We start from the raw sequence: 27,625 nt of genomic DNA, 5'->3' as shown, positions 1-27,625 counted from the left end.
CTACGCCCTGAGCCACCGTGGACCCCCTAAAAAAGCTACCGCTCGGCCTCCCAGGCGCCTGCCTATCTCTTCTTCTACCCTTCCACTGAAATGGATGCCATCTCGTCCAAAGTCTCTGCCCGAACCTGCCCTGTGCACTTCCTTGTTTATTTCTACCACCTCAAAGCCTTTCTCGAGGCCTAACTGCCTTATCTCGCGATTAAGATTCACAACGTCTTTAGCAACCTCTGCATTCCTTCCTTGTACCTCAGGCACTGTACACACCACGATCTGCGCTTGCTGTGCTATCGCCCTTATACCGTCAACTCCCTCAGCTAATGTTTTCCCTACTTGTGCGGCGTTACCATTCAGGACATCATTTAGCCCCGCCGCTACCACTACCAAGTTACGCCTTGCAGCCTTCTCGGAAAGTTCACTTTTAGTCGCTGTCAGGACATCGTCCATTGTCTTTCCTGGAAACACCCCGACTGCTACCCGCCTATCACCCTTCACCCGGTCCAGAATAGCTCTTTTGCAGCGCCCCATGTTTGAGTCACCAGCGATAAGCACTAGGGTACTCTGCCACTCCCTCCTAACTTCCGGATCTCGCTGCCTCTTATCAGCGACTGTGCCCTCATTTCCTGGAAGTAGCCCGGACCCCTTCTCAGTACCGCCTCTCGAATTCCCAGCTGCCACCTGTGCATAGCTGTTCCTGCCTGAACATGTCTGACCTACTGGCCCCTCGCTGTCCATGCCAGTGCAAGCCCCATCCACGTGGCTGGCGCTGGAATGCCCGCCATTGTGGCTTCCAATGGCGGTGTCAGCCGTTTTTGACTCGATCTGAGATAGCTGTACTTGAAGCTTACGCTTCTCTGCCCTCTCTATCTGTAACTCTGTTTCTAGAGCATCCATCCTTAGCACTAGTTCGCTGTTCGCCCGTTCAGCCCTGTCCAGGCGTGCACCTAATACGCAGAATTTGCACATAAAATCTGCGCCTTCGGCCTCCTCCACTGAATCGAACCGCGTTTCTTTTAAATTCACCGATTCCTCACACTCCATACATCTAACCTTCAGTAACTTAACCATCGTAGCAACACTCGATTATTGCTTGCACCAAATGCCCAGATATCTACACGCTCAAGACGAAAACACTTGAAAACACGTGCAAAATCAAATAAAAGTCTGGCTACCGCAAATGCCGATCAATCACTTGGAAAAAATAGCTATCTCTCTAAAAGTTAACGCACAAAAAAAAACACTGAGACAACTGTCGGCCAAATAGTCCCGGCCGAAATTAGGTCACTGACCTAAATTCTATCCCTTAACCTGCACTTCCCCTAACAGCCTAAAAAACTAAACGCACTTTTAAAACTATTAAAGGAAAGTACTCATCTATTTTACGCAGACGCTCTCGCAGTCTGTCCGGTCCCGGTCTCCACGCGTGATCCGAAGAGCACCAAAAACGCACGTCCGCACAGCACGGCTGTCAACTGAAGTCGGGAAAACTAACACCAGCGACCTCTGGAGGCAAGGCCGCTGACGTCAGGACGTGTCAAGACCCTCCATCGCGAAACCCTCGAGCCGACAACACCTGGACAGCGAGAGGCAGCGACAGTATCAGATACGCTGCATCCGATTTGCGTGTGACAGTTGATGGCACTGAGATTACAGCGCTGCTCGATACCGGTGCTGATTATTCTGTTATGAGTCGTGTCTTTGCTGGAGAACTGAAGAAAGTTCTGACACCATGGACGGGTTCCCCCATTCGCAGCGCTGGTGGCCACCTAATTTACCCTCTGGGCAAGTGCACGGCTACAGTTGGGATTAGTGGTTTCACGTACGTTGGTGAATTTGTCGTAGTCCCCGAGTGTTCCAGAGACTTGATTCTTGGGGATCGACTTCCTGCAGTCGAACGGCGCTGTGATTGACTTTGAGGAGGCACGTGTCACGTTCTCGACCAAACAGGCTGTGGCGCGCTTTGACTCCCGCGATCCCTGCAGCAACGCCCTGCGCATTGTCGAGAACGACGTTACGGTGCCGCCGCGGTGCAGTGTTCTGGTGCTCGTGCGGAATGACCTCTTTCACGACTACGAAGGCCTAGCGGACAGCCATAGCCCAATGCTGCTTAAGCGGGGACTTGCCGTTGCAAGAGGTCTCGTCCAACTACGTGACGGCCGCACCCACGTCCTCCTGACTTACTTTGCCAACGAACATCAGCACCTGGCCAAAGGCATGACTATTGTCTTCCTCCACGACTTTGCTGAGGTTCCAGGTTTGTGCACCGTAGGAGGACCCACTCCGGAGCATGCTGGCCCACATCACGTTCTTCAGTCCGTCAGAATAAATCCTGCCCTGCCGTCGGTTCAGAGGGATCTTCTGTCGGACCTCTTGGCAGACTTTGCGGAGTGTTTCGCTACTTGCTCGAAGGTCGGCCGAACTCCACTCGCCAAGCATCGTATCATCACTGACGAGACTACGCGACCCGTCTGCCAGCTCCCATATCGTGTTTCCCCGGTGGAGAGAGAAGCCATTCAGAATCAGGTTGCCGGGATGCTTGCAGACGATGTTATTCAGCCGTCCACCAGTCCGTGGGCATCGCCTGTGGTTCTTGTCAATAAAAAGGACAATACTCTGCGTTTCTGCGTGGACTACAGGAAACTTAACAACGTGACCAAAATGGACGTTTGCCCGCTGCCCAGGATAGATGACGCACTCGACGGATTGAGGAATGCCCGATACTTCTCGTCATTAGATCTTAAAAGCGGGTACTGGCAAATCGAAGTGGACGAGCGAGACCGGGAGAAGACGGCTTTCGTGACGCCTGACGGGCTCTATGAGTTTAAAGTGCTTCCATTTGGTCTGTGCTCAGCACCGGCCACGTTCCAACGCATGATGGACACTGTTCTCTCCGGCTTGAAATGGCAGTCCTGCTTGGTGTACCTGGACGATGTCGTTATATTTTCGACCACCTTTGACCAACACTTGCAGCAGTTGCGCATTGTGCTACAAGCGCTCAAATCCGCGCAACTCCCCATCAAAGCCGAGAAATGCCATTTTGGCTTTGACGAACTTCGCTTTCTTGGTCACGTTGTCAGCGCACAAGGTGTTCGCCCGGACCCTGATAAGACCGCTGCCGTCTCAGGTTTTCCACGCCCAACTGACAAGAAGGCCGTTCGCCGGTTTTTGGGCCTGTGCTCCTATTATAGGCGCTTTATTCAAGATTTCTCGAAAATCGCGGAACCGCTGAACGCACTGACCCGTGACGACGCGCCCTTCCTGTGGGGGACCGAGGAAGAGGCTGCATTTACCAAGCTTCGCAGCCGTCTGCAAAGCACTCCGATACTCGGCCATTTCGACGAGCATGCTGCCACGGACATCCACACTGACGCCAGCAATGTTGGTCTTAGTGCAGTGCTGATACAGTGACAAGACGGTGCAGAACGGGTCATCAGTTATGCTAGTCGAACACTTACGCGCTCCGAGACCAATTATTCTACGACGGAGAAAGCATGTCTTGCAGGGATATGGGCCATCTGCAAATTTCGACCGTACCACTACGGACGACCCTTCCGTGTGGTAAGCGACCACCACTCATTATGCTGGCTGGCGAACCTCAAAGACCCCTCAGGACGCTTGGATAGATGGAGCTTACGCTTGCAAGAATACGACTTAACAGTAGTTTACAAGTCTGGCCGTAAACATCAGGATGCGGATTGTCTGTCGCGCGCGCCTATCCCAATCAATACCGAAGAAACCACCGATGATTTTCCTTTCCTGGTGTCACAAAATTCGGCGCAATTTTGGGAACAAAGAAACAAAACAGCGCCGCGCGGACGCGCCTCGCCGGCGCTAGACGAAAGGGGGAGAAGGAAACCCCCGCTGGGCGCCTAGCCTGTGTGCGTGTGCTCTCTCTCCCCTCCACCACCGCTCACCGCCACGGCGTGCGCCGAGGGAATGAGTCATCTACGCCAATTTCTCTAGAACGAGCGAGTAGTTTCTACTGTTAACCGGGGGAAGACGGGGAAGCCTTGCGTGCGCTAAGACACGCCCCCCTTCCCCCTCCTCTGCACTCGGACGTCGGGGAAGGCGCCACGCCAGAACACGCTCGAAACTTCGAGATGCGACCGGCGTACTCTGACCAATGGGGACGCGCGGCCGGCCAGAGAAAGGAAGGGAAACTATATGGGAGATACTGGGTGTATGTGCGCGCCTACTTTGGCGCGTACAACAAACAGACGGGAGAGCGAGCCTATAAAAGAAGGACGTTGACCGCTGTCAAGTCAGTCCGGACCACCGTTTAAGGTTCATCGAAGCGCGCCCGTTCGACTCCCGGGAAAACACCACTCGGCCAGCATCGGACCAACGAGGCAACGTTCGCCAATCTGCGGGACGGCATAGTGGTGGAACTCTGGTCGTCGGACTGCCGCAGCGCCCGGTGAACAAATTGTGTTTTGTTTGTTTACCTCTCTCTCTTGTGTTAGAGCACTTCAGGTGCAATATTGCATTTGTATTGCATTCTCTCTCGAGTTTAACTTTGCACGAGTTGCATTGTTCTGTTAATCACTTTGTATGTGTCTGTACTAGTGATTGTGAAATCCTCTGTATCGTCTCATCGCTGTATAAACCTTGTTTTGTTGTGTAAACCTTTGGCTCCGACCCATTCTCTTGCTTGCGACCAGCGAAAGCTGGGCACCGAACGTCCAAAAACCTCTTGGTAGCTGGTCTCCGCTGAGTTTGCCACGCTGAGCCGAGGGCATCTCCTTGAGTCCGGGACAGCTACCCCCACACGCTCTAAGGGTCTCTGGGAACTTCGCGCTTAAAAGTGCGGCGAAGTGTGGATGACAATATATTCTGGCGTCCGCGAGAGGACGTTTGGTGTTTGCAAGAACAGAGAACGGAGAGAGTCGGAAGGAGTTTACGAAGAGGTCGGAAACGAGTGTTATCAGCAGAGCGATATCGTGAGGTGCCGCGCTGAAGCGGTTAGTTTATGTTCACCGTGTGGAGGTATTCGTTGCCTTGAATGTAGCGTGCGGTCTCCAAATATGAGCTTTAAGGAGCTAAAGGAGCTAATAGAGGCCGGCTTCCAGATGGGGATGACCGGAGCCGAACTGCGAGGATGGGTGGACCAGGAAAGAGAGAGGGCTCGAGAAGAAAGAGAGAGAGAGAGACAGCGCGCTAGAGAAGCCGCTGAGAAAGAGAGGCAAAGGAAACGTGAAGAAGCTGAAAGGGTTTTTGAAAGAGAGATGGCAATCCTTCAGAGGCAGCTTGCTGAAATGCGGCGTTTGAGGAACGTCAGGGAACCAGCGGAGCTTACCCCCGGAGAGGCCGGGTGGAAGAGAGAGGAAATTAATTCATCGGCAACCACGGAAGAAGTTGTAGCTAGCTCCACAGGCCAGAGCTTGATTGTAGAACGGCCAGCTTTTGCAACTGAGACAATCAGTGAAGAACAGACCGCAGTGTCGCTTCCTCTGGAAGTTGAAAGTGTAGCTACTGCCGAGGTAGTAGGCACTGAAGAGAAGGGAAACCTGGCGCTTCAGTCAGAGGACACCTTAGGGCTGTCGCCTGAAGATGTGGAAAAGAGTTGGAGCTCCAGCGAGAAGTCAGAGGGGTGCTCGACTGACTTTTGCAGTAGTGAATGTGAGACAGTGGGCAAATGTCGAAGAGAACGAAAGCTCCGACGACGCTGTAGCTGAGGACAGCACACTCCGAGAAAACCGGGAAACTGTTCCGAGTGAACCCTCGAACAGCGAGTGGGCCTCTCCGGCTGAGGAAGGCGAGGAAATTGGTGCCCATGAGGAAAACAACGGAATTTTTGCCTCTGAGGAAAGAGTACGTGCCGTGGGAGGAAAGGAACAGGCCGGTGAAAACTCTGTTTACGGCTGCATGGAAAGTGACCAACTGAAGCAAGGAATTGCCAAAGGAGAATTCAAAAGTGAGGAGAATGATTCTCCAATGAGCCCTGAGCCGAGCTGTGAGCATGGCGCTCGAGGAGTCGTCAGAACGAAGAAAAGGAAAAAGGACTGGAAAGAAGAAACTTTAGCCCATGAAGAACAGAAAGGGACTGAACCAGTGGTTTCATCGCGAGAGCCCGTCTCGGATAATGCAAGTGAAAACGAACCGGCTGTGCTCCATGGAAGAGCTTGGAAGAAGGAAAAAAGAAAGAGAAATGAGTTGGACACCACCAAAGCACATGAAGCCGAAAAGCAGAAGCCCTGGAGAAAATTCACGAAGAAAACGGGGAGAAACAGAACTAAGCCGAAGACAGCTAAGTCGAATGCAAGCGAACTTCACGAACATCGCAGCAAAGCAGGGAAGAAGCTGAGACGAACGAGCCTAGTGTTCAGTAAGGACTCTGTCCGGAGGCGCAAAAGAAAACAGAAGAGCGCGCACCGAGAAGAAGGAAGAGACGAGAAGCAGAGCCGTCACGAGCGAACTGGCGTAAAATTTGTTCGCAACAGACGCGCTAGCCGCAGGAAAAGTGGAAGAGCTGGAAGTCTGGTAGCAAAACCAGACAGCAGTACGAGTATGAAGCTGGGCCAACACATCGTTGGGAAGAGAAGCCTCAGCAAAAGGCGGAAAAAGAGTCGAACCCGCGACAGGAAGGGAACACAGAATCGCGTGCGAAAGAGAATTAAAAGCGCGACTGAAAGCTTCAAGCAGACAGTAATTCTCCGAGCCGGCTGTGCAGGCCAAACTTGGAAGTATAGGCGAAAGTGTGCCTCATACTTGCGTGCCTCCTGTATGCAATGTTGTGTTAATGTACTGCCCAATCTCGGTGTGTTTTTATGTGCATTGTGAACATTGCATTGAGTTTCGTATGTGGAAACATCATTGCATTTATGTATTTTGCATTCGCCCTTGACATTGTGAGCGCATGCATGTGCGTGCGAATTGTACCGCCGAAATGCGGCGTGTTTTGAAGTGCAGTCTGCCCCATTACACTGTGTTATGTATGTGAAAAGCATCATCGTATTGTAGTATGTATTTTGGCATTCGCCACTGACTTTGTGAGCGCATGCATGTGCGCGCGAATTTTGTGATTTGTGAATATTGTTACACAATATTCTTAAAGGAAGGGGCAGTGTCATAAAATTCGGCGCAATTTTGGGAACAAAGAAACAAAACAGCGCCGCGCGGACGCGTCTCGCCGGCGCTATACAAAAGGGGGAGAAGGAAACCCCCGCTGGGCGCCTAGCCTGTGTGCTCTCTCTCCCCTCCTCCACCGCTCACCGCCACGGCGTGCGCCTAGGGAATGAGTCATCCACGCCGATTTCTCTAGAACGTGCGAGTCGTTTCTACTGTTAACCGGGGGAAGAGGGGGAAGCCTTGCGAGCGCGAAGACACGCCCCCCTTCCTCCTCCTCTGCACTCGGACGTCGGCGAAGGCGCCACGCCAGAACACGCTCGAAACATCGAGATGCGACCGCCGCACTCTACACCAATGGGGACGCGCGGCCGGCGAGAGAAAGGAAGGGAAACTATATGGGAGATACTGGGTGTATGTGCGCGCCTACTTTGGCGCGTACAACAAACAGACGGGAGAGCGAGCCTATAAAAGAAGGACGTTGACCGCTGTCAAGTCAGTCCGAACCGCCGTTTAAGCTTCATCGAAGCGCGCCCGTTCGACTCCCGGGAAAACACCACTCGGCCAGCATCGGACCAACGAGGCAACGTTCGCCAGTCTGCGGGACGGCATCGTCGTGGAACTCTGGTGGTCGGACAGCCGCAGCTCCAGGTGAACTAATTGTGTTTTGTTTGTTTGCCTCTCTCTCTTGTGTTAGAGCACTTTAGGTGCAATATCGCCTTTGTATTGCATTCTCTCTCGAGTTTAACTTTGCACGAGTTGCATTGTTCTGTTAATCACTTTGTATGGGTTTGTACTAGTGATTGTGAAATCCTCTGTATCGTGTCATCGCTGTATAAACCTTGTTTTGTTTTGTAAACCTTTGGCTCCGACCCATTCTCTGGCTTGCGACCAGCGAAAGCTGGGCACCGAACGCCCAAAAACCTCTTGTCACCTGGTAGCTGGTCTCTGCTGAGTTTGCCACGCTGAGCCGAGGGCATCTCCTTGAGTCCGAGACAGCTACCCCCACACGCTCTAAGGGTGTCTGGGAACTTCGCGCTTAAAAGTGCGGCAAGTGTGGGTGACACCTGGGCTCTGTTAGTACCACCAAAATGGCGCAGCTTCAGAGGGCGGACTCGGAGTTGGCGCCGCTCATCGATTACCTCGAAGGCAGTGAAGCTCCCATTCCGCGTGTTTTTCTTCGAGGGCTTTACACCTTCACTTTATGGTCTGGTGTTCTCTACAAGCGCAACTTTGCCAACAGCGAAGAAGTGTTTCTACTTGTCGTACCATCACAGCTACGATCTGAGATCTTGAGTGCCTGTCATGATGCACCATCCGTCGGCCACCTTGTAGTCAGCCGTACACTCGTGCGGATTCGACAAAAGTATTATTGGCCCAGGTTACTCTCATCGGTGCGGGCCTACGTAAAAACGTGCCGTGAATGCCAACGTCGGAAGACTCCTCCATTGAAACCAGCCGGATTTCTTCACCCGTCGATCCACCGAAGACCCCTTTCCAACAAGTGGGCATGGGCCTCCTTGGTCCATTTCCGAAGTCTTCGTCTGGAAAGCGTTGGATAGTCGTTGCGACTGACTACCTCACACGGTACGCTGAGACCATGTCTCTTGCCAAAGGCACTGCTGCTGAAGTGGCGCAGTTCTTCGTCCACAACATTGTCTTGCGTCATGGAGCACCCGCCGTGTTTGTTACTGACCGCGGAACTGCTTTCACGGCCCGCTTAACCCAGTCCGTGATGACTCTGACGCACACGAGCCATCGACGTGCTACGGCGTACCACCCGCAGACAAACGGGTTGGTAGAGCGACTCAACCATATACTAGTCGACAGGCTATCAATCTACGTTGACGTCGAGCATCGAACTTGAGACACCATTGTGCCGTACGTAACGTCTGCGTACAACACCGCCCTGCAGGAAACAACCCGACTGACCCCCTTTCAGCTTGTCTTCGGTAGCCAGGTGACCACTCCGTTGGATGCTATGTTGCCCGTCGACCCTTACTGCGACTCTGACGCTCACCTCGACGTAGATACCTTCGTTCAGCGTGTTAAGGAAGCGCGTCACTGGACCGCCTGCGCATCCACCGTCAACAGGAGACTGACGCCGCTAGGTACAACTTTGGGCGCCGTTTCGTCAGTTATGCGCCCGGCGATCTTGTGTGGATTTGGATACCTGTTCGTCGCCGCGGGCTCTCTGAAAAGCTGCTGCGCCGATACTTCGGCCCTTACGAAGTAGTGCGCCGCAGCAGTGATGTGACTTATGCAGTTGCTCCCGCCCCGACAGCTTGTTCATCGCGCCGGTCGCACCGAACTGAAGTCGTAGACGTTGTTCGCATGAAGCTTTACCACGACCGGCTACCTGACTGAACTGCGGCTCACTGCAGCTGTGTTCTCCCCTTTCGGTGAAATTCTCTCCTAGCCGCATCGTGTCGATGCTGCAGAAGAGGGGTGCAGTAATACATGCATTCGAAGAGACAGAAGTACTGCATGCACTAGAAGAGGAAGAAGTTAGTTGGCTCTCGCGCGCGCGCTCGAACCACTGAGGGACCGTCGCAGGTTTTTCGTCTGTGCGCTGGTGTTCTTTTTGGCGTTGCACACTACAATATCATGCAAAAACTTGAACTGCAATTCACTTGTCTTCAAAACAAACAGCTCTTTCAGATAGGAATTGGTGGAATGGTAAGCTGCGAGAGAGTATGTCTACGCCGAGTAAAAACCTTAAAGCTCAACTCCGAGTAAGAAACTCGCATGATATCAATACAGTTTATAAATTGTTTGGCTCGCACACTCTACGTCTGAACAACTTAATACTACATCTTGACCACTTAGGAGCGGCTTTTTTGTACGTTTATCACAGCCACACCAAAGATGTTGCTAAGAGAAAGCTATAAATGCGGCGCCACTGACTGTGAGCAATGTGACCCCATGGTCGAATGGCTGAGCAGGAGGTTCGCAATGGTGAAAAAGGTAATGCGTATGCCATTTCAGTTCCTGCAAAAGCACAATCTTTTTGACCCGTGCAATGCGACGACTACGATGGAGGAGGAGTGGCTGTCCGAACTGTGTGTGGTGTAGAGCTTTGTTTACTATAAGCATACACATGTGTCCCTAAGTCATACTGACGTCCGTCGTACAACGAGTGCCGAGAACGAGTTTTCATAGGCTCATTTAGAGGTCGCTGGCGTACGTTGCAAGTAAAATTGGAACGTGGTGTCACGATGAAAGAGCACTGACACCATGGCATAGAAATGAGGAGCGGTGTGAAGCATCGACCAGGGTATGAGGTCGTATGGCGATTTCGCGGATCTAATGATTTTTGTAGAAAAACCGAGAGCAGGTGTTTGCGCCAATATGTGACGGCGCAGCAGGCCTCTGAACGTTTTAAACCTTAAAGATAGAAAGAGCTTGTGAAAATTTCAGACAGCGAATGTTTAGGGTAGAGAAACACGCCCAGTAGACAGCTCGTCATATATTATTTCGCAATCACTTGGGCTAAAACTGAAAGGTGGTTCGGTTTTGAGATTATATGGATGCTGATATGCACTCAGTGAAGAGCTTGCAGCCGTGTTTAGAGCCATCAGAATGGCATGACTGTTCCTCTTCTCATGAGATTGCGTATGTTACCACTTCTGATTATTTAGGCGCACCCCTTTAACGTTGGAAAACCTCCTACCAACTGGTTTAGCGCTGTATGGTAGAGCAGTTCACGGGTTCCAAAGTGTTTCTCCAATACAGGGAGGACACAGTCGTTCAGCTCATGTAAACCAACTATGTTAAGCTTTGAAACCTATAGCCGTTTCCCAACGGCTCTCTGATCTAAATACTTATTGAAAGGTGTCTTTTTTTTTTCGCTTACCAAAGAGAACTATCTTTAACACACCATTGCGTGCCTGAAAGTGGAATTAGTTTTTAGCCACGAAACATGTCACCTACAATTTGGACAGAATGTACTCACGAGTGGATGTTCTTTCCAGCACCGCCCGACGTGACAAACTTGACCTTAGAAGGAGTTGGCTTTCACTCATTCACCGTTGCTTGGGAGCGACCAAAAGGCGACTTTGACTACTACATCATCGAGGCCTCAGATGAGGATAGCGATAGCGGTGGTGGTGAGCTCTACCGCGTGGACGCATGCCGAAACGGCACCATCCTTCATCCAAACCAGACACGGCTCACTTGCGGTCACCTGGAAGCCTGCAGTACCGTCACCTTCAACATACGCACCTACTGTGTTGGTTCACCTGGGCGTACGTCTGCAGGCGTCTCTCTGGGAGGCATAAACATCCCTGGATCAGGTACTGCTTAATATTTCGAGCATATGAACTTTATCATTGCAATAACCTTTGATGAGCTGACCGCTTTTACCACCAACCCAGGAATGAAAGAATGAATCCAAATTCAGGGGTCTATGTTATGATGTGTCTTAGAAGCACGACAGTCTAGAGGCCTACCCCCGCCGCACTGCTAATTGGCAAAATATTGGAAATATATTGGCGTAGGCAGGACCTACGAACGACCAGAGTGAAACCATCCATTTCCAATGTTGGTCCGATTACCTGTGCAGCTTGGGTAGGTGCATAGCTCAGCTGCCAATGAGCGTAATCGCAGAAAAAGATCGCTTAAGTGCCCTTTGTCTGTAATTTCCACACACAGAAGTGTACAAAACGGCGGAAACGAAAAGCACTGAACTCACAGGTTAATATTTCAATGAACAGAAACAAAATATTGATCAGTTTCCGCCTGGTCTTCTTCCGTGGAATATTAGGAACTGCTGAGGTATGTTCCTCGAAAAAAAAAGCAAAAAAACATGCCGTCATTTAGAACAATGTCACTCTCTAAACAAACTGGGGCGGTACGCTAAGTATGTTCTTCTGCGGTGCCTTTTCATTACTCTAACAGTGTACCGATGAATGGCAGTGATGCGGCGTTCTTTATTCGCACTAAATCACTGAAATAAACAGTAAACGTGGAGAACCTAGTACACAAAAAATACACCAATAATCTTGCCTTATCTCAAGCATTTTGTTCGAAACAAAATATTGCATCAAACCACTGCATGAATCATCATCATCAAATCAAGAGGAAGAAGTGGGCCTGGGCAGGGCATGTTGTTGTTGTTGTTGTCCTCTAAATAATGGCGCGTACCTACTGCGGGGGATTGGCCAAGACACAGGCGGCGACTGACAGCGGCTCAGAATGTTGAACAATTGAATAAATGAGGGGAAAAAAGTAATAATGGTAATAATAGTAATTAGGAAATAAATGAAAGAAATACAAATGTGTAAATTGAAATAAGCTAAACAAATACTGCCAGATCGGTGACTGTTAATAGGAAACGAGGCTATACATGCCATGATTGGAAAGCTTTCGTTCCAGAGAAATATTGAACATGAGGAAGAGCAGAGGTTAAGACGGCAGGCGGTTAGTGTCCGTAAGGAAGTTTTGCATGGCGGATAGCCCATTCCAGTTGCTGTACCCAAGGGAGGAAGCCCCAAGAGACAGAGCAACCCCAGCTGAGAGACTTAGACTTAACGGTCGTAACGGATGCTCCAGAAGGCGGCTACGTAAATAGGAGAAACGGCGGCATGTCAACAAGAAATGATCTGTCGTTTCGGGTTCACCGCAGAACGAGCACAATGGGGAGACCGCCAGACCAGATCTATAAAGGTAGAAGTTTAAGGGAAGCACGCGACAACGTAGACGCGTGAAGGAAACCTCAAGTTTGCGTGATCGCCATCCTTTACTGCACCATGGGTAAAGGAGATGCCGGAATTCAGGAGAGGAGGTCAGTGCTGATGCTGCAAATTCTTTCAAAAGCAGATGCCTGCGAAACCTTGCCGCAGTAATATATGCGCTGGGATGAAGCACAGATACGAGTGGGCCTTGAATAGAAGCCTTCGCCAGGGTATCAGCAACCTCATTCAAATGGATTCCTCTGTGCCCAGGCACCCAGGCCAACAGTAACGACACATGTGGGGTGGAATCAAGCATTTGAGTAAGCGAGGTGCCCGAGATGTTGTCGATGTGGTGAGAGATGAACACAAGGATAATGAATCCGTCATTATTATGACAGAAGACAAAGAGCTGTTTAATTTACGTAACACCAGGACTACTGGTAGAAAATCGCCCAAATAAATTGGGGTGTAATCGGGAAGGCGGAGTGAGAATGACCACTCAAGGGAAATGGAGAAAATGCCAACACCGGCCTTTTCTTCACACTGTGAGGCGTCTGTCGTTATGAGCACATGAGAGCTAAAGAGCAGCAAGTAATCTTGTAATAAACCACTGACCAAATGGAAAAGCATTAACTTTGCATGTTTTAGAAAGATGTCATTGAAGATAATCTGAATAGATGAAGAATTGGCGCATCCCGGAAGGATGTCCAAAATGAGGATTTTTAAGGGGTCAAGGAAATATCGCACAAAACAAATCTGAGGGGTAAGAAAACGAGACCAGGTTTCGTTAAAAAATGGCCTAGGCTGACGAAAAAAGATCAAATTTGAGACTTCAAGTGAAGAATCGGCCATTTTTACAAATGTTATCACCGTTAGAAGCCGAAATCTTGAAGACAATGATGGAATACGCGTTTCCAGGTACAAAACGGAATTCGCCAGAAATTTTGGAATGCCCAGAAAGATGCGCAATGCTCTCCGCTCCTAGAGAATCAAAATTAAACAACGAACAAATAGCGATAATAGCAGCCGACATAGAGGAATTAATCAAGAAACACCTCATGAAAAATTGGAATTATAATCATTCAGAACTACTCATCAGTACAAAAATGAAATAAGTAAGAGGAGTAAACCGCTAGAGAGGAAAGAGGAGGCCCCGAAGCTGGTGGAATCTTGAAATTAAGGAGGCCAAGGAACAACGGCGGGCGGATTACACAGGAACCCAGAGAAGCAAAGAGGGCGCAGTTTTATGAAGATAATATATTGGCCAAAAATGGGAATATCACCGAAGAACGAAGCCGCAAGTGCAGGTCCTCATCAAGATTAAAATAAACAGTTCTCTGATGACTGGCTGGCTGAAATTTGCGAAGCAAACAAAGGGGGGCCAACAAAATTCTTGAACCATATAGGCTGTCTCGGTAAAATGAATCAAAGAAAGCAGGAACAGATCCAAGAAGCTGAGGGAAAATGTTTATAGGGTCAAATACACTGTAGCACCGCAAAAGAGGAGGACACAAGAGACGAGAGACGAACACCACGAGCGTCTCCTGTGTCCTCGTCTTTCGCTGCGCTACAGTGTATTGGAACTATGTACCAACAAGCGCAAAAAGCCAGGCTACTTTTTATAGGGTGTCGACGCTGTGAACTACAATACGCCAGTCATAGCTGCGTCATTTAAAAACGACGACTGGGTAGTTTCCGGAAATGAGGGAGCAACACAGGCCACCAAAATAGCGAACAGCTTAGAAGTGACTAGTCTTAGCTGAAAAAAAGGCGGAAGCAAAGTTCATAAATCCACATTTGCAAGGATTACGGACGTCAAAGCCAGCTGATCAATGAACCTGGCCTAACAAGGAAGGAAACGCAGATAAAAGCATTGGTGACATTGATAACTAATAAGCACATTGCGCACAGCTGGAGACAGAGTAAAATGAATTTCATATATAAAGCCAATTAGATAAGATGAACATTAAATCTTTCTAACCGATTACGATAACATCTGTTATATACAGGCTGGTAATGCAGGTGGAGAAATTAAAAATGTAATTATAGGCAGAAAGTAATAGGATACTCGGAAAACGTCAGAACGGGTTTAGGTGGGTTATGCTCCGTCCCTTTCTGTGATAGCCAAGTCGTGTTTACCCAACGCCCAGATATAGCTAAGGCTGAAAACAGACCTATATATTTAGCTTTTTCTAGACATAAGCGGTGCATACGACAACGTGGCCAGGGGACTCCTGTGCAGCGTACTATAAGATGAAGGTATTGATCATGAGGTAACTGAATTTCTACAGAAAATTTACCGAAATACTAAAGTTGAAGTTGCATGGGAAGGGATAGAAAATACAACTGTAGCGGTACAGAAAGAATTAAGCAAGGTTTTCTTCTATCACCGCTGCTGTTATGCCCTATGTTATAAATATGAATAGAAGGCTACAAAAAAGTAATCTAGGTTATAATCTGTCGTAGCGATAAGGCGGAAATGTCGTTGAGCAAAGGCTCGTAGGTTTAATATATGCGGACGATATTGTACTGTTAGCAGGTAGCCAGGAAGTATTGGAAACTCTAGTTAATTGTTGTGGAGACGAAGGAGACGCTCGAGGTTTCAATTTAAGGTCAACTAAGCCAGGTTTGATAATTTTCTGCGATAGAACTGATCAGGTGCTTACAATCATCATCATCATCAGCCTGACTACGCCCACTGCAAGGCAGAGGCCTCTCCCATGTCTCTCCAATTCCGGTTTCCAGCGCTCGTCTTTGTGTCCTCTTACTTTGTCCGTCGTTTTGTTTCGCACTGTTCCCTCCCACGATGTATCAGTACAAACTCGCCCAGTTATCCATCCCTCTCCAATTAACCCTGTCCTTCGCCAGCCGCGGCCACCATATTCCCGCAAATTTCTTAATCTCATCCGCCCACCCAATTTTCTGCCGTCCCCTGCTACGCTTGCCTTCACTTGGAATTCACTCCGTTACCCTTAAGGCCCAGCGGTTATCTTGCCTTCGCATTACATGCCCTGCCCAAGCCCACTTCTTCCTCTTGATTTCAACTAGGATATCATTAACGCGCGTTTGTTCTCTCACCCACTCCGCCCGCTTCCGATCTCTTAACGTTACACCTATCATTTTTCTTTCCATAGCTCGCTGCGTTGTCCATAACTTAAGCTGAACCCTCTTTGTTAGCCTCCACGTTTCTGTCCCATAGATGAGTACCGGTAAGATACACCTGTTGTATACTTTTCTCTTGAGGGAGATTGGTAAATTGCCATTCATGATCTTAAATAACCTGCCATATGCACTCCACGCCATTCTTATTCTGGCCATCAAATAGCCGGAGTGGCCTAATACAAATATCTAGGGGTATGGCTAAACGATGAGCATATATACACGGAAAATCATGAGCAGCCTTTCAGGGCAAAATTGCAAAAAGATGTCGGAATAATGAAAGAAAGGGCAATATGGGAGTACCACAAATGTGAAGTACTGAGAGGTGTTTGGAAAGGAATAATGGTGCCGGAGCTTACCTTCGGGAATGCGGTTCTGTGCTTCAGGGCAGAAGTTCAGTCGAGATTAGAAGTAAATCAGAGAGCGGTTGGAAGATTAGCTGTAGGTTCCCACAGGAAAACCACAAACGAGGTACTACAAGGGGATATGGGCTGGGCATACATCGAAGCACTCGTAGCTCAGAGTAAAAAACTATATGTAGAACGCCTGAGGAAATTGGCCGATAACAGGTGGGCACCTAAGGTACTTAAATACGTATACATAAAGACCATTGACTCACTGTGGCAGAAAATAGCTAGGAAACTAGCCAGTGAATGTGCCGGACACGAGGATGGAGAAAGAAAGAGCATTAAATGACAGGCTAAAAAGGCGGAAGGTAAAAACTGAATGAATTCAGTGGAAAATATGTATAGTGTAGATCTACATCGATTCTGGAAAAGGGGGATCAGGAAGGAATTGTTCTATGATAACTGAAGAGGCAGTGACCTATTCTTTGAAGCTAGACCAGGATGTCTTAGAACGCGCAGCTACAAATAAATATTGACGAAGATGACACATGTGCTGTGGGTGGTAGATCTGTAGAAACAATTTAAAACCTTATACTCAAATGTGATGGTATCAGTCTAGTTGTCGATGCAGGAACAGACACTCTTCCTGAGGCCCTTGGGTTTAGAGATAACAGTTGTCGTGTAAATAAATCGGCGGCGGAAGTTAGCAAAAAGTGATTGGAAGATTGTTTTCTGAAAAGCAGAGAGGTGACATCAGGTTAGAAGTGTACGAAACCATACTGAAAGAAAATTGCGAATTTTAATGACAATTTCCTACACAGTTAAACGGAACTAACGTAAAAAAGCACAGCATGGTGGCAATTGCCACTGCCCCGTTTCAAAGAGGACGCGCCGATTTTCCATCCATTCCATCCATCCATAAGCAGGGTCGCCCATGGCTTTGCGATGATTGAGCACGTAAATAACGCTAGGTGGTGTAAATAAATTTCGTGTGCTGCTGTACGCCAAGAACACGCTGCTACGTACGCTGCTGTACGTATTGCATTCGCCAAGTTCTTCACGTTATTCCCAATTAAGGGACCAGGATGGTATTACAACTAATAATTTTATATTTCTGCACATTGACGAACAATGCATGCGGCACGTTACTGCGTATGCAGGGTGTTGCTGTATAGGGCCAAATACGCGGCCATCAGCGTTTTACAGGAGAGGAAAACCTGACGTGAACATGTTAATTTAAGTAACCAAACTGCCGAATTTAGTCATTTCAGGTTTAATCGCAGGTTCCTGTGTCGTTCCCTGCTTTTGCCTTGTTACGTGCATGCGTACTCTGCAGTAATACTAGTGTTTTAATACATAGTATTTTGCGTGGCCTTCCTTCATCCCAAAAGATCCTGGAGATTTCAAGGCCGTGGGCAGAGCGCTCAGCAACACATCTGTGGAAATCCTCGTGCACGTGTCCGGTGTCAAGAGCTGTCTCCTCGATGAATGCTGGGGCCACTGTATAGGACCAGGCTCTGATTTCCCTTCGTTCACCTGCAACGATCACAACAACAACGTTTCTACAGTCATACTGAGCGGCCTTCAACCGGGCTCGGATTACAACTGCCGCGTCTGGTTGAAAAATGTGTACAACGGCGTGGAGATGCCAAGTAGCCAACCTGCTTGGGTTCGCACATTACCATGTGAGTAAATAAGCACATGAACAAAAAAATATTACAGTTGAGCAAATAATATTGACCATACGGGGATATTTTCGCGCTATGATGAAACAATCTTCGCTAAATATTTTTCGTGGCACACATACGACCGGTTTCTTTCTGTATGGTATTATTGGGGGTGTTAGAGAAACTTATATGAGCGAGGTTAGAGGATTATTTGCTGAACAAAAATCCTTTCATTTCTTTTGGCCAATTCGCACTACCGAAAATTCAAGGTGGTGCTTTCAAGCATTATGCGCCAGGAACCAATTTTTTTTTCTAGTTGCGTAATATCATTGAATTTTTTTGTTGCTTTTCTCTAAAAGTTTTTTAGAGCGAATATATTTTTTCTAGGGCTACGTTCTAAGAAACTATAGGTTTGCTGAACACTGTAGATAAGCCTGTCAGTTGTGTAATATTTTACAGACACTGAGTATTGTACTTAGCTTCAGCTTGCCAGACTCCTTTTGCTAATAAGATATCACCTCTTCTGAAATATAGGCTTCCAGGGATGTGACCTGGTTTCTCAAGATACTATTGTTTCTTCGCACTTGCTGCGCCTCTCTTTTTCAACTATTAACTTGTAATCAAACTGGAGAACAAGAAACAACCTGCACACAGTTCAACCGAAAATTCCCCTCATCTGCTTTCATGCTCTCTCTCGATTGCTATCTTTTAACCTGCATACTCTTGAGATGCCTTGGCTAGGCTTGTAATTTGCTATGATTAACATAAATAAATGCTTAAAGAGGTCAAAAGCAACCGTTGACCATTAAAACCGTTCAGGTGTGCCTTCCTATTTTTTTTTTGTTACCCGTGGTAGTCTTTAGCACTACTGAAATGTCCATATGTACTAAACCAGCTTGTCTGATTTTCAAGGCAAATTTATCAGGCATACGGTTTGCCATGAAAACGGTACGGGACTTCCTCTTGTGACGTCATTGCACGTTCAATAACCCCTTGTGGTCGAAATTTCTGGAGCGCCTAACAACGGCCTCCTTCAGAGAAGTAATACTCTTGGGAGGGATCCCTGCAGAGGGCTGCAAAAGAGAGTCATAATCCCCTCAGCAACAAAGTGGCAGACAGTCCTAGCTTGAGTCGCTTTAGGACATTAAACCCCCCCCAAAGTAAATCAAACTTTCTTTCTATGTACAAGCTTTGGGGGCACCCTCTTGAAATGCCTTGTGTCGCTTTGACACGTATACGCTTTGCAAGGAGAGCTGAGTTTATAGCTTGATTCTGCACTTAAAATGTTGTTTCAGGAACGGAAACGACAATGACCATCTTCTGGACGCCATTCTTCGCCTCCGGGGAGTGGTTGCACGTGGTCAAGAATTTTTGCTCAATGCAGCTCTCACCCCAAAGCGCTAATACACGAACGCCTTGTAAGCAATATGTTGTATTTGTTTGGACGTTTCTTTGGTTTGGACCCATACACTCCCTGAAATAGCCTGTATCTTGAAAAATATTTCAAGAAAAATTTTAACCACGTAATTGAATAGTATAGCATTTTTTCTCCTTTAGTTTGGTGTAAGTCCCAGCTACCAAGATCAATGCGTACCAAATACAATAAAGTCCACTTTTTGTTCTTCGTCTAAAGATAGAGTAAAACTGCCTGAAAACAATAAGAATAGACCGAATAAAGAAAAGCAAGTCACCGAGTACTGCACCAAAACTTCATTTCGATGAAAAAGAGATGAAAGCTACCCTGCACTAATTGAAACGTCACGAAAAATATCCGCGCTCAGTACATTTCTACCACCTATGGATTTGCTCAAAGAAATGTTTATTGACAGTGGTGTCCGAAACAAGCAAAAATGTCCTCTCATGGAGCTGCCGCTACTTGTTTGTCTCCCACTGTTGCTGATACTTTCACTCAGCAGAAATCTGACCCTGGGATACTGTTTTCTCGCTGCTGCTATGCAGTTTTTTTTTAAATCTGAGGAGGAATTTTAAGGCGAAAGCCTTTAATTCCTCATCGTTGTAAGCAGCAGTTGTCGACAGAAATGCCACGCTTTTCAATTGGTCGAAACGGTCGTGAGGTCACAGTGCGCGAATTTCAAACGGGGCCAATTGTACTTTGGGTGGTAACCATGCAACCAATTGAAGGGATCATGTAGTGATGCTCCAAGTAAGTGAGACTGAGCTTAGTTAATTGCTTAATTACCCAATTGGCCTAATTACCATTCCTAGTCAGGTCACATAAATAAATAATCCGAATAGGAAATTGGTCGAGCTCGGGAATCGAACCCCGGTCTTCGGTGTGCGATACGAGCATGCTATCCACTCCGCCATGCCAGCTCGATGGTTTGGAATGAACAAAGGCGCGTCTAGTGAATACGGTGTCTTTGCTCACTCCCATTCTCCTCCCTTCCCTTCCGGTGAGGTTTAGGTGTCCACCGAGATATGAAGGACAGATACATTTCCTTTCCTCAAAAACCAATTTACCGACGAGCGAGGCGTAGAACCGAATGGGCGATGGCGTTCTATGGACTCCCTGGCAGCGTTGCAAGACGCTGTCGCGTTCCACTTAGAGGCGTTCCACTTAGGTTAACCTCTTAACCACACATCAGTGACCGCACTTTAGGTCAAAAAAGTGCCCCCCCCCACCCCCCTAAATTTTGACGGGTGTCCACCGAGGTATGTGAGACCGTTACTGCGTAATTTCCTTTCCTTAAATACAATTTTCATTTCTTTCATTACGGCCCATCTTTGTCTTTCTTCTTTCACTCCACTTCCTCCCTTCCTCGACGGTGCGGTTCATGTGTCCACCGAGATGACAGAGAATTACTGCGCCATTTCCTTACCTCCACCGCAAGCGAAACTTAAGAAATCAATAAAGTTTCTTCACACTCACTAACTCTTCAAAAAGCGTTGCGTTCAAAGGGAAACGCATCGCGCCGAGCGGGTGGTGGCGTTCCGTGGACTCCCTGGCAGCGCTACAACACGCTGTCGCGTTCCTCTCCTAAAGGCGAAGCTTAAGCGTCATTAATTAGCAGTTAATTAGTATTCACGCATTAATCTGTAATTAACCATTAATTGGTGATTTGCCATCCTTTAGTAATTAGTACTCAATTACATGTGACGCCACCAGTGCCACAGAAGCTGAGAAAGTGATGCGGAAAACGCTTTCGCCTCTACGCACTTTAGACAGTCAAAGTGCCCCTGAATTTTTGATACACATTTACCGCACCAGTTATTTCTTTCCCACGTGCAAAATAGAAACCAGCAGGGCATAAAATTTGCAATGACAAAAGCCCTTCATAAATTCAACCCTCTTTTTAGAGGTGTTTTAGCTCATTACTTCATTTGAACGAAAAGAAGTAATTCTTATTCAGAAAACCACGTAGGAATCTTTTTCGTAAAAACTTCACGTGCGAGCACCGCTCGGTAAGTCTACATTCCACTTGCAATGCTTCATTTCCGATAGGATTGATAAGTGTAACAATTTCAACTTACACTATGGCCGCCGCAAATGCGGCACCAGGTGACGTGCGGTTACTGACAGCCAGTGTTATCGCTAACGCGTTACAAGTAACGGCGTTACCGGTAACGCGTTACTTTTTTCGGTAACTTAGTAACGTACTCGTTACCATTTCGGCACTGTAACGGGTAACGTACTTACGTTAACATTTTTCGGTAACGTGAGGTGTCACGTTACTAGTTACTTTTTATTTGAATTGTCCCCTCCGCCTCTTTTTAAAAAAAAATGCCGAAAAGGATGATGCAAATAAACAAAATCTACCGGTGTTCTCGACGACCCTTGTTGCGGCTCGCATGCATGCCAAAAAACACCTGCCCTTGATGACACACACAACAAAAAAAAAGCACCAACACGCAGTCACACACTTGTCTTCACCCCCAAACCACTCACACCCAGCCACCAATGGGCCATTTGCAGAAATCTGTCAGTCAGTTTCTGCGTAAGCTTGTTTTCCAACCAAAAGGTCTCCTTCCCAGGCGACACTCTCGCATTCTTGGTGAAAGCCTCTTCTGAGAAAACACAGGAATGTCGCCAGCTTACTTCACGATGGCCCCAAGAGAGCCGTTGGAAGAGTACGATGGTATAGCACAGAAAATGGTATTGCAGTCAACCGGCTTTTTCTATCTTCAACTGCGGCTACGTCTCTGGTTATTATGCGAAGCATATTACTAGAGCTACACTACAGCCCGTCGAGCGCGGCGGTGGAGCTACCATTGACCTTTAGCGTGACCACGTGACACCACGTGACAACATGACGTCACAGCAAAGAAGAGATGGGCTGCCGGCTCGCGCGGTCGGCCGCGGCGGTGGAGGCTCCACATCAGAGGAGCTGCAGCTGACCACGTGACGCTACAGCAGCGGTATAAAGCTGAGCTTGCCTCGCGCTTATCTGTTTTAGAGCGCAGCTCTTTGGCGTCCGTTCCTGGGTTTCGCGTCGGCGTCGTAACCAGCTCCGCCCCCAAATGTCACGCTTTTCAATTGGTCAATTGGTCGAAATGCTCGTGACGTCACAGTGCGCGAATTTCAAATGGGGCCAATTGTACTTTGGCTAGTAACCATGCAACCAATCAAAGGTATCGTATAGTGATGCTGCAACTAAGTTGGACTGAGTTTAGTTAATTGCTTGATTAATCAATTAGCCTAATTAATATAGAGGAGAATGAAGAGGTCAGAAGAAAAGAAAAGACGCGCGCCGCAGCGACAACAGCGTCCGCGGAAGGAAACGCTGCTGAAAAAAACAAATAAGTGTTTAGAAAAAATTTATTTACATATGTACACATGCGAAGGTTACAAGATACAATCACATTAACAAAAACACATGACATTAATCATGTAAGGTGAGCCAATTAAACAGGTACCGTAAACATTTCTAAGTAACTAACAGGAATGGGCAATGTAAAATAAGAATGCACATATACCGATTGACAGAAGAGCGAAAAGTCGATAATTAGTCATTGAAACATTGAAAAGGAGACCTTAGCGCCAGTTTGGCCTAAAAATAAGTACGAAGCCGCGTTCCCTCCACCACCACGCACTTCCCCACTCAGTAAGACGTTGCTCGTTTCATATACGTTGTGTCGAACATCCTAGACAGTTCCAACAATTGACAGGTTAATGACAGAACACGATGGATAGAAATGCAATAATATAAATATGAAATAGCCTAATTAACCTTTCTAGTTAGACCGCATAAATCAATAAAACCGAGAACGAAATTTGTCGAGTTGGGGAATCGAACCAGGGTCTCCGGAGTGCGATACGAGCACGCTAGCCACTCCGTAATGCCAGCTGAATGGTTTGGAATGAACAAAGGCGCGTCTAGCTAATACGGCGTCTTCGTTCACTCCCATCTTCCCCCTTTCCCTTACGGCGAGGTGCAGGTGTCCACCCAGATATGCGAGAGAGATACATTTCCTTTCCTCAAAAAATAAATTTACCGTCCAGCAAGGCGTACAGCCGAATTGGCGATGGCGTTCGGTGGACTCTCTGGCAGCGTTGCAAGACGCTGTCGCGTTCCACTCTTACAGGCGAAGCTTAACATGTTAACCACACATCAGTAACACACGCAGACAGCCAATGGACGCGTCATTCGCTGGCAGCACTTGATTCATCAATCACAACCACATTCGTGACAGAATGCTGTACTAAGGCTTTCGCCTTGCACCACTTTAGTCGCCAAAGTGACTCCTAATTTTAGAGCGCAGCTCTTTGGCGTCCGTTTCTGGGTTTCGCGTCGTCGTCGGCGTCGGCCTCGTAACCAGCTCCGCCCCCCTTTCATCCCCCCAGCGCTAGCAGCGACCGACTGATACCGCTGACGCCGCTACAGAGTCAAGATAACGTGACTGCATAGAACACCGTCGCCGCCATGCAGAAAGAGGAGGAAAAGGTCCCCCCCCCCCCCCCCCTGTTCTTGTGTGGCGGATAGGGTGCTCTTCAGTTGCCGACGCGCCGGTTATTTCACGTAGGCCCCGACACGTCGACGAATACGTGACCACCTTCCCACGGCTAGACCTGGTTCTTAGCGCTGCGGAAGCGAGGGTATCATATTGTTTGTGTCGACATCGGCGGCGTTGTCCCTGAAACCAACTCCGCAGCTGGGGTTGACTCACTATCGAAAAGGTGAAACAGCTTATTTGCTGCGCTCAAATTTCGCATTAGGAAGTAACGTAATCGTCGGTAATTTTTTTTTAGCAGCGTTCGCTCCGGCGGACGCAGTTGTTGCTGCGACGCGCGTCTTTCCTTTCCTCTCTCTCCTTCCTCTCATCTTTTAACTCTCCTCTATCTGCACGTGGCAGCGGTGGTGGCTTGGCTCGAGCCAGTAGCAGGCCCGTGCAATTTCGTTTTCATCCTTCTCTCAGTCACAACACAAACACAACAACAGCTCTCCGGGCACTTACGAGGCGGCCAGGTGTTGGGATGCCGCCTAGAAGCAGGGCTGATTTGAACGAGAAGCGAAAGCTTCAGCGTGCCGCAGAGACCGATGAAGAGCGGGATGAACGTCAACCAAAGAAAGCCATCTATTACCAAGCCTAGCCATCAATATGCTTCGCATCTGACTAGGCTTAACCTTAGCTAAGCCTCAGCCATTTTTTGAGTTCCTCAGTGAGCGAAGCTGACCTTGAACGCCTTGACGTAAATACTCGCATTTTTGCGATAATTGTGCAGGTTCAAGTAAAAAAAAATTGTTTATGTGGTCAAATATATTTTTTCCGGAACTATCATATTTAAGCATTTCTTTATTGCAACACAATTTCTGCGTAATTTCGTAAGCAGAAGCACACCAGAATTACTGTAAATTTGTTGAGTTCAGCTATGTTTTCTTTGTGAAGTTAAAATTATATGAATTATGAGCGTTATAAAATTGTTACCTTGAGTTCTTACAGCGAAGACGCACTGATTAAAATTTATGGCCATGGAGTAACGGCAAAGTAACTTGCGATACTTTTTTTCGGTAATGGTAACGGTAACGCATTACCTTTTTTTGTAGGTAACGTAGGGCGGTAACGCGTCCCTTTTTTTTTAGTGTAACGAGTAACGTATTTAGTTCCTTTTTTTCGGTAACGCCTACAGCACTGCTGACAGCACATGCAAAAGATGACCGGCATGCGTGACCAGTCTGCTGTACAACTGACCTGCGCACTATAATAAAAGATGAAGCGTCATTTGAACTGAGGAAAAACCAGCAATTGCTATGATAAATTAGCGGCGCAGTTGTGAAACGAGAGTGGCACGCATTTATTCTGCTGTAAAACGTATTCTATCTCTACTAGAGCAACGCTGCCCAGAATTAACGACTCGGCACATGTCTGCTCGGCGCAAGCAAAATCAGCGCAACTTACGGCGAAATATGGACATAGTAGACTGTTATTTTGCGGCTGTAACGGGGAGGGGAGCTAGCACAAATAACACACTGAGCTAATCGGTGGCCTTAAGGGGGAGCGGGGCGGGTACTCAGGGCCCCTGTATGTCCTTATATTGTGCGCACTTTAATTTCTGGTGCGAAACAACACAGAGCACAAATCACAGTTGAAACTGCCCGAACTTGCCGACAAGGCAGTCAATGACGCATTCAAAATTTTTACAAATATAACTTAATACCTAATCTTGTAATGCCAGAATAATTGTATCGCAATTGGAGAACTAGTGCCCTCAATACGTTTATGCTGTGCTATTGCAAAACTGCTCGTAAGTAACGGCGGCAGCTATCGTATAAATAGCATTAGCGTTTTTAAGTTACTTCTCTTCAGGCTAATTTGACGCTCGCGCTGGGTCGGGGAGGAAGAGAACGGTTGAGCTCTAAAATTTCTTCTTGGTGAGATCCTCGCTTTGCGGCAAAGTAACAAATAGACGTGGTAGGTCTACAAGAAAGGACCGCTTAACTCTGGAAATCAGTTGGGCGCTGTAGATTTGTAGCTTCAATGTTTTAGGGAAGCGACAACCCACCACTACAAATTCCACACTATCGCTCAACAAGTCGGACCAGTGGAGGTACACGCCATTATGGAACTAGGCTACCTCAGGGCGGCCTCGGGTCTGCAGATGTCGCGATGCTCGGTAAACAACCTCTTATGTTTCAACGGCATTAGAACATTATTCTTCGATCTCTCTCTCTCTCTTTGTATTGTGTTGCCTCTCATGTAAAGCTGTGTTATGGTGAGTATAAGTGCTCAACCTAATTAGTTTGTATTTTCTTCCTCTTCTATGGATATTTGTCAAACCATGAACCTCTAGTTCCTGTCCATTCCCTGCCTTGCGAAAGGCGAAAGCTCGGCTGCAAACGATGACGCAAACCGCACCCTCCTTTTTCGCATGTTAGTCCTCTTGTCGCTTCGCTTCTCATGTGTAATCGAGGACACCTGCTACTTAAGTGTCGCGAAAAATTGCCTTCCCATGCACTGAAGTTGTCTCAGAGGAAAGTCGTGTTTGTGACATTCATTCTTTTTTTGTGGTACGGCTACATTGCCTCACGCACAGTGTGACCTTTTTGTTTCCATAAATTACTTTTCCGACGAAACAGCGGTACGCGAAGGGAACTGATACAAATAGATGATGAATAAGACGAGGTGCTATAAAAAGGACAATTTTGAATTGTGGACAGCAGTACATACGTATGATTGGAAGGAACTGCTACGCGGAAGAGACAGGCTACTTAGTTTCTGGAGCCCAAGAGTCTCGCAGAGGCCCGTGAGGGAAGCGGCGGGGTACTCTTTAAACGTGAGCTTTTAGTAGTTTGAATTTCACTTCTGTGTGCTCTGTTGCGCTTGTTTCCCAGCTTAAGAAGCTTGCGTGGAGCGACGTTACTCTAGGAGTCGCGTGGTTATAAAAAACACAAGAATTGGATGGTGCATAGATAATAGAGTCAAAATAAACAAAAGATTGTGATAAGGAATGGAATGGACTATCGCAAATTCGTTGGCGCCATCAGTGTTGCTCCTGAAGAATATGGCCGGCGAATCACATGCTATAAAACAAAACGCCAACGTAGGACTTTACTTCCTGACCAGAATATTTTAATGTCGCTGTAGTGGTCTGGGGTAGCTTAATTTTTTTTCGCAAAAAAAAGAAGCGGAACCTACAAGTATAGCGGAAATGACATCTGCTAAGCTTTTCTGTTCTATTTTGTGCAGTCTTTGTGCAAGGCGCTGCTTTTCTCACCAAAAGATAATTTTTCTATTACTGCGGCAAATAAAATAATCAATGATGAAACGGCCCTTCGGCACTTCGCCAAGGGACGTATCTCCGCCACTGCATACAAAATTCTTCGTACGATGCCAAACTGCACAAGGGAAGTTGACCTGGTGTGGGTCCAAGCCCACGCGATGTTCCAGGGAACGTGGCCGCTCACCAGTATGCTCGAGGTTTTGACAGCCAAGCCGTTGAGGTGGTCTCGTTCACTGATGTCACAACGGGTGAGAGGCTAATTACATATCAGGCCATAACCAACTATTACAGGGAGCTTAGAGAGAGCCTGCCTCCTCCGCACGCTTTGCTCAGCCGCGAACATGCTACAACGTAGAGGCGGCTACAAACGCGGTCGCAGCTAAAGCCGTGGACGTATTCCAATATCTTTCCCGATTTGGTAAATCCGCTTTGCCAGCTGTGCGGCAAGCCTGCCATTTAGACCACATAATCTGGAACTGCACGGAGGGTCCTCCTTGGGCCGACCTAGTCACATCTCCCACGCTTGAAAAATGAAAA

The 27,625-nt window shown here is 47.7% G+C and overlaps 1 protein-coding gene across 1 annotated transcript in view; it reads left to right on the top strand.

Annotated features, from left to right (window-relative positions):
* LOC149328797 (uncharacterized) overlaps positions 1–19,223 on the top strand; it is a 28,947-nt gene extending 9,724 nt beyond the window's left edge. Inside the window, exons 2-4 of the mRNA XM_089559095.1 lie at positions 11,037–11,357; positions 17,635–17,912; positions 19,206–19,223. Of these exons, the coding sequence (XP_089415221.1) occupies positions 11,037–11,357; positions 17,635–17,912; positions 19,206–19,223 (617 nt within the window). The remainder of the gene's footprint in view (positions 1–11,036; positions 11,358–17,634; positions 17,913–19,205) is intronic.
* The last annotated feature ends 8,402 nt before the right edge of the window (positions 19,224–27,625 follow it).

This window comes from Amblyomma mixtum, chromosome 9 (genome assembly GCF_055824585.1).
Source record: "Amblyomma mixtum isolate Tamu chromosome 9, ASM5582458v1, whole genome shotgun sequence".
NCBI lineage: Eukaryota > Metazoa > Arthropoda > Arachnida > Ixodida > Ixodidae > Amblyomma > Amblyomma mixtum.
The sequence above is the reverse complement of the archived record's forward strand: the minus strand, read 5'-3'. Positions and strand labels throughout refer to the sequence as shown.